General features: G+C 43.0%; 1 protein-coding gene and 1 pseudogene across 1 annotated transcript; one reads left to right on the top strand and one right to left on the bottom strand.

Annotated features, from left to right (window-relative positions):
- Positions 1–1224: 1224 nt before the first annotated feature.
- On the bottom strand, positions 1225–1596 carry LOC145418965 (histone H2A). Its single transcript, XM_080287216.1, has one exon. The coding sequence runs from the start codon at positions 1594–1596 to the stop codon at positions 1225–1227; it is 372 nt and encodes a 123-aa protein (XP_080143342.1).
- Positions 1597–9257: 7661 nt separating this feature from the next.
- On the top strand, positions 9258–9638 carry LOC145418943 (histone H2B-like; annotated as a pseudogene).
- Positions 9639–10000: the final 362 nt, after the last annotated feature.

The raw sequence follows: 10000 nt of genomic DNA, 5'->3' as shown, positions 1-10000 counted from the left end.
ACTTGAAGGATGCACCTAGAGAATAGAAGACACAGTCAGTCACGTCAGTGAGGCACCACCCACACAGTGCATGATATGAATGCCTAAGTGTTAGACAGACAGAATGTCTGCATATGAACAAGTTATCCCTTGAATTTGTCGCTGTCACGGCCGTTTTCTCTAAGTGCCAAAACCCACCAATCACCCATCGTACAAGCATTGCATCAACCGCCATACAACCACTGAGGCCTGAAATCAAATTTAAATGGATCCGGTTGGTACTTGCACGACCGCTAGTGCATTATATAGAAGAGGTGGTCGACAAGGTGGCTGACACTCGCCTCCCAACAGCTTCACTAAGCAGGCCTACACCGGAGCTCGCAGTTCGATGGCTGCTGCTGCTGCTGCTGCTGATGATGATTATTATTATTATTAATCTTGATGATGATGATGATGATGATGATGAATGAATGAATGGATGGATGGATGAATAGATAGATGATGATGGTTTTTTTTTTTTTCGTTTTTTTTTTATAGGAACTAGTTGTTGTAATACTACTCCTAATGACGAGAGAAATGAATGAATAGTATTTTCTTAATTATTCCTCTTATCTGGGGGTGTTAAATCCACCATGGTCGTCACCACAGGGATAATATAATATATATATATATATATATATATATATATATATATATATATATATATATATATATATATATATATCTTATATCTATATATATACTGTGGAATACATCACCATATCCTCTGTCACTGAACGACTTTGTCCATTCCTTCGATGGTGGGAGAACAGCCATCATCATCACCTATGTCTTCATTCATCCACCAGGCCAGGCAGTTATTTAGGAGGCATAATTATACAGTACAGTATTATGTAGGTGCAGTTGGGAACGGGACAAGACGCTATGTAGTAGTGGGAATATTATTATTATTATTATTATTATTATTATTATTAATCGACCTTCACTGATGTCAGTAGCTTCTTACATGCAACCGAACGTAAATATATAGCCACAGACACATGCCAGCATTCAACACACATACCACATTCTACGCACATACATACAGACAGACAGACAGACACATACATTACAGTCTACCAACACATTCATCCATACACAAAGATGATGATGATGTTGAGCAAAGTCTATTCTCTCTCAAGAAACGAATGTGGCTCCTAAAGGAGCCGATGGAGGTGAAGAAGAAGAAGGATTTCTTGGAAGTGTTTACTTCTTCTCCGTCTTCTTGGGGAGCAACACAGCCTGGATGTTAGGCAGGACACCTCCTTGGGCGATGGTGACGCCAGAGAGGAGCTTGTTGAGCTCCTCGTCATTGCGGATAGCCAACTGCAGGTGACGGGGAATGATACGAGTCTTCTTGTTGTCACGGGCTGCGTTGCCAGCCAGCTCAAGCACTTCAGCTGCTAGGTACTCCATGACTGCAGCCAAGTAGACGGGGGCACCAGCACCCACACGCTCGGCGTAATTGCCTTTACGAAGGAGACGGTGGATCCTGCCGACGGGGAACTGGAGCCCAGCCCTGCTAGATCGGGACTTGGACTTTCCCTTCACCTTGCCTCCCTTGCCACGTCCGGACATGGTGGTAGTAGTAGTAGTAGTAGCAGTAGTATCGTCTTCTTCGTCGTCGCTGGAGGAGTAGGAAGACCTTCAGGAGAAGACTAATGCGTCACCCGCCTTTTGTTGTGTAATATTCTCCCCACACATGGTGGGGAACGGGCAAACAAAGAGCCCGTCAGAGAAGAGGCAGAAAAAAGCTCCAAAAATGGAAGCAGATAGCAGGGACGACGACGTGCAGACAGGGCAAGGGCGGCAGAGGAAGGGAACGAGGCGATGGTGAAAAAACAGCCCGATGATGGAGGAGACAATGGGCGTGAGCGGTAGACAGGGCGGCGCCGATAGAGAGGCGCCGGCAGGCTCAGGTGGATGACCCCTTACGACTCGGTGGTGTTTCATGCGGCCGGCTGCTTCGATGTTAAACAGAGGGCAGAGCGGGACGAGAGCTTGATCGACAAACCGGCAAGCCGATGGTAAGGGCGCCGAAGCTCAGGTCGAAGTCCCTAACTCTGCCCTCAACCCCCATCGGACTCGCTCCACCACTCCACAGCAGCAGGTGGTGGCGTGGAGGGGTGGGCCCAGTCCCTGGTGGACACAAGGGGCACAACCCCGGTCAAGGTGCATAATCGAGGAATGGCGGTCGGCCATGGAAAGAGGCCGGGACGGCCTACATCTCCTGGATGGCCGCTGGACCGGGGCACTCCCGACGGGTGGAGAGGACAGGCCCGCCCCTTGGCTAGTGCGGCTGCTGTGGAGAGCTGGTCCCGCCGGGAACAGCGGTGGATGTGTTGCCTCGGCGAGAGGTGGACTGCGAGTGTCACCTCTTTTTTTTTTTTTTTTTTTTTTTTTTTTTTTTTTTTTTTTTTTAGATAGAGGGGGAAATAAGGAGGGGAGGGGTAAGGAAATAGTGAGAAAAACAGAAGGAAAGTCCGAGAATAACAGTTGGTGGGCTGACCACCTTGCTATCTTTTGTGTTTTTGTTCATTGTCTCTATGTTTTGTTTGATTATGAATTTGTGTTTATTTATTTATTTATTTATATTTTTGTGTAATTTGTTTGTTTATTTATTTATTTGTTATTTTTGTTTTTAGTTTGGTGTATTTATTTATTTTTATTTCTTTTCATTTTATTTTTATTGATTATTATTATTATTATTTTTATTTATTTATTTATTTTATTTCATTTATTTGTTTTATTTATTTATTATTATTATTTTGGTGTGTATTGTGTTGGAATCTAGCTAGAAGCTAAGTGTAAATGAGTTGTGGCTCTAGGTGTAGTAGGCTTAGGCTACTGGGAAAGTTTCTGTTAATGTTTATAGTGTTTGCAAGCTGTTGTTGCAGTTTATTAAAAGTTTCTCTGTCTCTGTCCTCTATTTTTTCGCCAGATTTTCTTTGGCTTGTTTGTGGAGGCGTACGTTTATCGGTTCTATGTTGGTCATTTCATGAAGCCTCTTGAGTATTGTGTGTGTAGGGATATCTGAGTGTTTGTAGCAAATCTTTATGGCTTTATTTTGTACTCTTTGAAGTTGTAGTACTTGTAGTTTTACTCAGTGTAAGAGTAGGAATTGGAGGGTAGTCTAATACTGGGAGAACAAGCGCTTTTATCAAGTGTATTTTTGTTCTTATTGGTAACTCCCTAAATCTAAAAAAGTTTAGATAGGGCGTGGATGGCCTTGCCCTTTCTGTCTTTGATGTTGTCTGTGTATCCATTCTTGGTGATTTTCAGTCCCAACATTTTCCCTGAGTTTTTGAATTCTATGGGTTCGTTATTGATGTTGATTGGGATGTTTAGTCTTGAACCTAATGCTATCACCGTGAATTTATTCGTGTTTGTTTTTATTTTCCATTTTTCTTCCAGAAGTTATTGATTAGTTCTATTTCTCTCTTAGTTTGCCTGCTGATCATATTTTTTGATTTGCCCCCTATAGGGGATGATTTGTGTTATATCATCAGCATAGCTTATGTTCAGTCTCTTTGTCTGGAGGGGGAATATCTTTTTGTATATAAAGTAAAAGAGTGTTGGGGATAGGACACTGCCCTATGAGGGACTCCACAGCTGAGACTGAATCTGTCACCCAAGAAAGAACCGACCCCCACACTTTGCACCCCTGTCGTCTAGGAAATTGCAGAGCATCTTCTCCAGTACGACAGGGAGTCCCAAGTGCAAGATTCTGTACTTCATTCCCGGGTGCCAGACCTTGTCAAAAGCTTTGGTTATGTCTCTTAGTACTACATGGCATTGTCCTCCGTCTGCTTTGTTGATGGCAATTTGTCTTCATTCATGATTGCCAGGGCTTGTGTTGTGCTCCTACCGATACGGAAACCGTATTGATAGGGATTGTTTATGTCTTCTGTTTCTGTGTGTATTCTTAATCTGTTGTTAATTACTCTCTCTAAGATTTTTCCAGGCACTTCTAGGAGAGATATTGGTCTGTGATTTTGTGGGTGGCGAGGATCTTTATCAGCTTTGGGGATGAATTTCAGTGTGAGAGTGTTTAAATTTGGTAGGGAAATATCCTGCCTGAGAGTGTTGCATTTAGTATGTGGGTTAGCAGGTGAATGGCTGAATCTGGGAGGTTTTTTAAGATAGTTTTATTGAGCCCCACTTTCGCCTGGGCATGTCTTCTTCATTTTGCTGATAATGTTTGTGATTTCTGTGTTTGTGATTGGGCGTGTAAGGAATGAGGTTTGATTTAGACGTGTTGGGTCTGCTGTGTTGTATGGTGTGGTTCTGTCCTTGTGTACTGTGAGGTACTGGTTTACTGTATGCTCTGTCTGGGGGAGGGGGCCTCTCCTAGGTTGTTCCTCTGTAAATATCTCTTCCCAGATGTCTTTTTAGCAGGGCTTCTTTGCTAGGGTTAGAGTATACTTTTTCATTTTGGGAGTTGAACATGTAAGGGGGTTCGTTGTTGTTATTTTCCAGATGAGAGACCTAATTTTCCTCCAAAAAAAATTTCTGGCTTCTTGTATATGTGTGAGGAGAGGTTTTTGCATTATGTTTGCCCATGTCTCTGTGTGTTCTGTACGTAATGTCCTGTGTAGTTGGAGCTGCAGTGCTTTGTATGTTGTGTAGTGTTGTCTGGTCCATCCGTTTGTCTGTGCGTGTTGTCTGAGTGCATTGAATTGTGCTATGCGATGTTTTGTGTTTCTTGGCTAGGTGTGTATCCTGCTAACGGTTTATTTCGTGTTATTGGGATGTGTAGTGTTTATGGCTTGCTTGATGACGGTGTACCATGAGTGTATTATGTTGTCCAGCTCAGTGGACGTAGCGTATTGTAGGTGTGTTATTTCCGGGAGGTGTGTATCTATGTGTCTTTGAAAATTTTCCCAGTCAGCAGCAGTGAAGTTAGGTCTTGGCTTCTGCAAGGCGAATAGAGTGGATAGGTTGGAGATGTCTGCGATTATGGGAATATGATCGCTAGTTGTTAGGGTCCTTGTTTGATATGTATGTTGTGGTAGGTGTTATAGTTAGATAATATTATGTCTGGTGTTGTGGCTGAGTTGGGTGAGAGGAATGTGGGGAAGTGTGGTCCTATGTGTTGTATTGTTCTGTCAAGAATTAGTTGGTGTAACTGAGATCCTACTACATTTGTGTCTCTGTATCCAAATGTTCTGTGATGTGCGTTTAGATCCCCAAAGAGATAGACTGGTGTGTTTCTTCTAAAGAGTGTGATATAGTCTGGCGTGGGAATGAAAAGGTCTGCTAGGTGGGATGTAATCTGTGGCAAGTAAGATGATTCCTGTTTTGCGTTTGTATTTCTACTGCAAGTGTGTTGGTGAGGAAGTCGTCAAGTATTCTGTGTTGTATATTGTGCTTGACTGCGATTGCTGTCCCATCCGTGATTCTTTCGTGTCTGTTAGATTTGGCCATACTCTGTACCCTGGAATTTTTAGCTGTTCGTCAGATTTAACCCCATGGCTATTGAGAAGGATTATGTGGGGGTCTATGTGTGTGTGTAAGTGTTGTTTTAGGGTGTGTTTCCTTCCCCTCCAGTTGAGGACATTATGTTGTATTATTCTTAGTGTTTGGGCCCGTTTTGTTCGGGGTTGAGAGAGGTGTTTATTTTTGGTTGCTTGATTTGTTGCTGTGGGGGGGTTGAGCACTTCACTGGCTTTTTCTTTGATGGCATTGGCAAGTTGTCTAGAGTCTGAGTGCTGCTGGTCGTGACGCTTTTCTGGTTGGTGGGTGGGATTTGTGGATCTGGTGTATCGTGTAAGTGGCCTCTGAGATTGGTTCTTGCTGGTGTTCTGCAACATCTTCACCTGTGGTTGTTTCTGGGATTTCTGTGTCTGAGCCGTCATCTGCATTGGATGATGAGTCTGATTCCTCAGATTCAGTAGAGGTATTTAGCTCCTCGTTGTCTGGTTGTTGGGTCGCAGCTTCCTGCATAATTTCACTGACTGGCATAATAGTTTTGATGATTGCTGCCGATGGCTGTTCGTCTGGGAAGTTCATAGTTGGCAGGTTGTTAGCAGTGAGGGTATAAGTTTAGTTTTTGGTTAAATGTGCCAGGTGCTACGGCGTTCTGCAGATGAGCATTGGAACAGGCACATCATGTACTTTCTTAGCCAAAGTGTGGTTGTTGCTAGAATAGTGGGTTGGCAGAGATGTTGCTGGTGGCTTGTGTAGCTGCTGTCTTCTTGGCAATGTCAGCATAGACTTTGTTTTGCTTAGTTTTTGTTTGTCTTCTTGATTTCTTCTTCCTTTCCTTTTATTGTCCTCTTTCCTAATCTTGCATCTCATTGCAAGAGTGCAGTGATTTTCGCCACAGTTGAGGCATTTTTTTGTTGGCTTGTTGTGCATTGCCTCCAGGTGTGGTCGTGTGATCCACATTCTGAGCAAGCCTTGTAGTCGTTGGGCTTGGGGCAGTCTTTGGTTGTGTGGTCCTCTGCCTGGGTAGCACCTTGAAGCAGGTGATGATTGGGGTAAAGGTCTCTCTAGTGATCTGGTTCCTTCCCACAGACATAGAGGAACAGTAGGAGACCTTCTTCTGCCTTTTCAAGCCATCTTCACATCCTCCAAATTCCACCTTTAGTGTGTTTATTTTCCTGTTGTTTTTGTTTGGAAATTTGGTGATTTTGGCTATTTTTGCCCAGTCCTGCAGCCTTTGGAGTTCTTCTTTTATGTCATCTTCCTCGTTTTCGAAGATGAAGTCATCTAGACGCCCGCGACCTTCCCTTAAATACCCGTCTTCCCCACGATCCGGCCCCATCCCACCCGCGAATGGGAACGAGGCAGAAGCCGGGCTGCGATCGGGCAGCAATCACATATAAGGATTTCAGCGAGCGCGTCCCCCATGTCGACGGTACAAACTACTCCAAACTCAACTACATACATCCCTCCTAACAGAACACAACACTCATTGGGCAAACACTATTACAAACACTGCCAATCTTTACAACGATCCCTCCACATTTTGGCGTAAAATAAAAACCCTCTCAGGAACTTCAACCCCCTGAGCCTCATTACATATTAGATCATCTGGGAAACAGACAACACTCAGCCTCTGAAAAAGAAAGAACACACAGGCGACACTGGGAGTCCATCTTTCAAGAGATCGAAGAAGAACAGAACAACAACAGACACGACAATTTAGTAAAAGAGTTCCTTACCATCAACGCAGATAGATTAACACCGTACCATTCAGCTAACCCCGATAGATTAGACTCCAGACACAATATTCACCACTCCTATTGGCGACAGCAGATGAAATTACCGCTATTATTAAGAACTTAAAAAAGACTTGCCCGGGAGAAAGTGGATATAATAAAACTATACTATCCAATCTCCCCAATATAGCCATTAGAAAATTAAAAAACATATTTAATGCAACCATCTCTGCAGGATATTTCCCCGACAAATTTAAAGAAGCCATTATAAAACTAATCCCAAAAAAGAACAAGAACCCACATCTCGTAGAGAATTACAGACCCATCTCTCTTTTAGAAGTCCCTGGAAAGATACTAGAGAGAATAATTAATAAAAGGCTCAGACTACACCTTGAATCTGAGAATCTATACAATAAAAATCAATACGGTTTTCGACTACTAAGGGGCACCACTCAAGCAATTGCAATAGCATCAGAACATATAGCAATAAGTAAATCTAACAAAGGACAATGCCACACCATCCTTAGAGATGTAACAAAAGCCTTTGACAAGGTGTGGCATTTAGGACTTAAATATAAATTACTTAATCTCAACCTCCCAACTATAACTGAAAAAATTCTCTGTGATTTTCTTGACGACAGAAAGGCTAAAATCAAAATAAATAATTACACAGGGGGCTAGCTTTGCTCTGGATAGCGGGGTTCCTCAAGGGAGCGTACTCTCACCAACTCTTTACTCTATTTTTCACCAGTGACTCCCCACAAGCAACCCATGGCATCAATATAAGTTACAGCTGACGATATTTCCCAAATTATTAACTATCCTGGACCATCTAGAAGGATCATGAACTCAAGAACTCAAAGCGAAGTCGAAAAAAATTAACGAATATGAATCTAAATGGAGAATACAAACTAACATAAATCAAATTCTCCGTCATCCAACTTGCCAACACCAAAAAGAACCTTTAATAATTAACGAAGAAATAACCAGACTTCAAAGAAAGAGGGTAAAATACTTTGGGTTTAAACTTAACTCTAGAGGCTATCTTCCCAGTGTACAGGATAGAAAACAAAAAGCTACTGGAGCATTATCCCGCTTACTCAGATTCAAGGACATGCCTATAAAAGTCAAATCCCACCTTGTCAAAGCACTTGATCCTCCCCATACTAGATTACCCACCCATTCCCACACACACACCTTCAGCTATACCCAACTTAAAAAACCTACAAGTCTTACAAAACAAAGCCCTCAGATTTGCAACTAATCAGCAGTACCCTTACACAACTTAACACTGAACAAATTCACGCCATAACTTTAAAACCAAACCGTTAAACATAAGATTACATAACCAAAGCGAAAAAAATCTGGAGTAAAAATCGAGGAAATAAACCCTGAAACATACAACGCATTAACTTACAATATCAACGATGAGAATCGCTCCTTCCACACAAAATGGTTCCCCTTAGTAGTCTAAAAACCATATTAAACAACCAAAGACCCTATACCAATTTACCTAAACTCAACCCAAACGATAAGTGTCGCACTAACGAATACAAAAACCCCACCTATTTTCGACATAACCCAATTACGACATAAACCCAAACAACTCAACCAAACCCTCAAAAGCTAGCTCTGCTAGCGCAATTCACACATACAAAACATATGAACACGCACCCACGCACACGCCCACATCCACGCGCACATGCGTACGCGCACGCACGCGCACACAAACATACACAGCCATAACCACTACATATACTTACCAAACTAACACAATATACAAAACAAAGCACTTACCTAACTCAACAAACAAAATTAAAGCAGTTATTAACGTAACAAATAATATAAAAAAAACAAAGCATGGTGGCCAGCCCACCAACTGTCTACTCCCTCTTCCTTCCTCTTTCTTACTATCCCTTCCCCTATTCTCTCTTCTTTCCCCCCCTTCCTTAAAAAAAAAAAAAAAAAAAAAAAAAAAAAAAAAAAAAAATCCCCCATCTCGACTCAGTCTCTCGCTCGCTCCCGCACCGTGCACATAGTAGTAGTAATACCGTCTGACTCGTCAGCGACGCCATGCCACCCAAGACCTCCGGAAAGGCTGCTAAGAAGGCTGCGCAAGGCTCCAGAAGGCCATTGCCAAGGGAGACAAGAAGAAGAAGCGTAGGAGGAAGGAGAGCTAAGTAGCATCTACATCTACAAAGTGCTCAAGCAGGTCCCACCCTGACACCGGCGTTTCCTCCAAGGCGATGTCTATCATGAACTCTTTCGTGAATGACATCTTCGGAGCGGCATTGCTGCAGAGAGGCCTCACGCCTGGCACACTACAACAAGCGTTCAACCATCACCAGCCGGGAGATCCAGACGGCCGTCAGGCTGCTCCTCCCTGGCGAGCTGGCCAAGCACGCCGTGTCTGAAGGCACCAAGGCTGTCACCAAGTACACCTCCTCAAAGTAGAGAGGTTACACTCTTGGCCCATATCAACATTTCCGCCTCCAATCTCAGCCACAAGATTTTTCGATAAAAAGGGGAAAGACAGAACCTTACAAATTATCCTCTCTCAGGAACTCTGGTTTACCGACCTTTTTCTTCTCTCTCTCTCTCTCTCTCTCTCTCTCTCTCTCTCTTTCTTTCTTTTATCCCTTCATGTCTTTCTTTCTTTCTTTCTTCCTTTTTTTCACTACATGTCTTTCTTTCTTTCTTTTCCTCAACGGTGTTTTGGGATGGGCAACAATCAGAAATGTTTTCATCTAGGGTTGTGGGTTAAAACAATAGAGTCAAAACAAAAGAGTAAACATGGGCGTGCGCGCCTTCTTCAT

Source organism: Coenobita brevimanus, chromosome 117 (assembly GCF_032717465.1).
Source record: "Coenobita brevimanus isolate Jiangsu-jjx chromosome 117, ASM3271746v2, whole genome shotgun sequence".
NCBI classification, from domain to species: Eukaryota; Metazoa; Arthropoda; class Malacostraca; order Decapoda; family Coenobitidae; genus Coenobita; species Coenobita brevimanus.
This window is presented reverse-complemented; position numbering and strand designations above follow the sequence as displayed.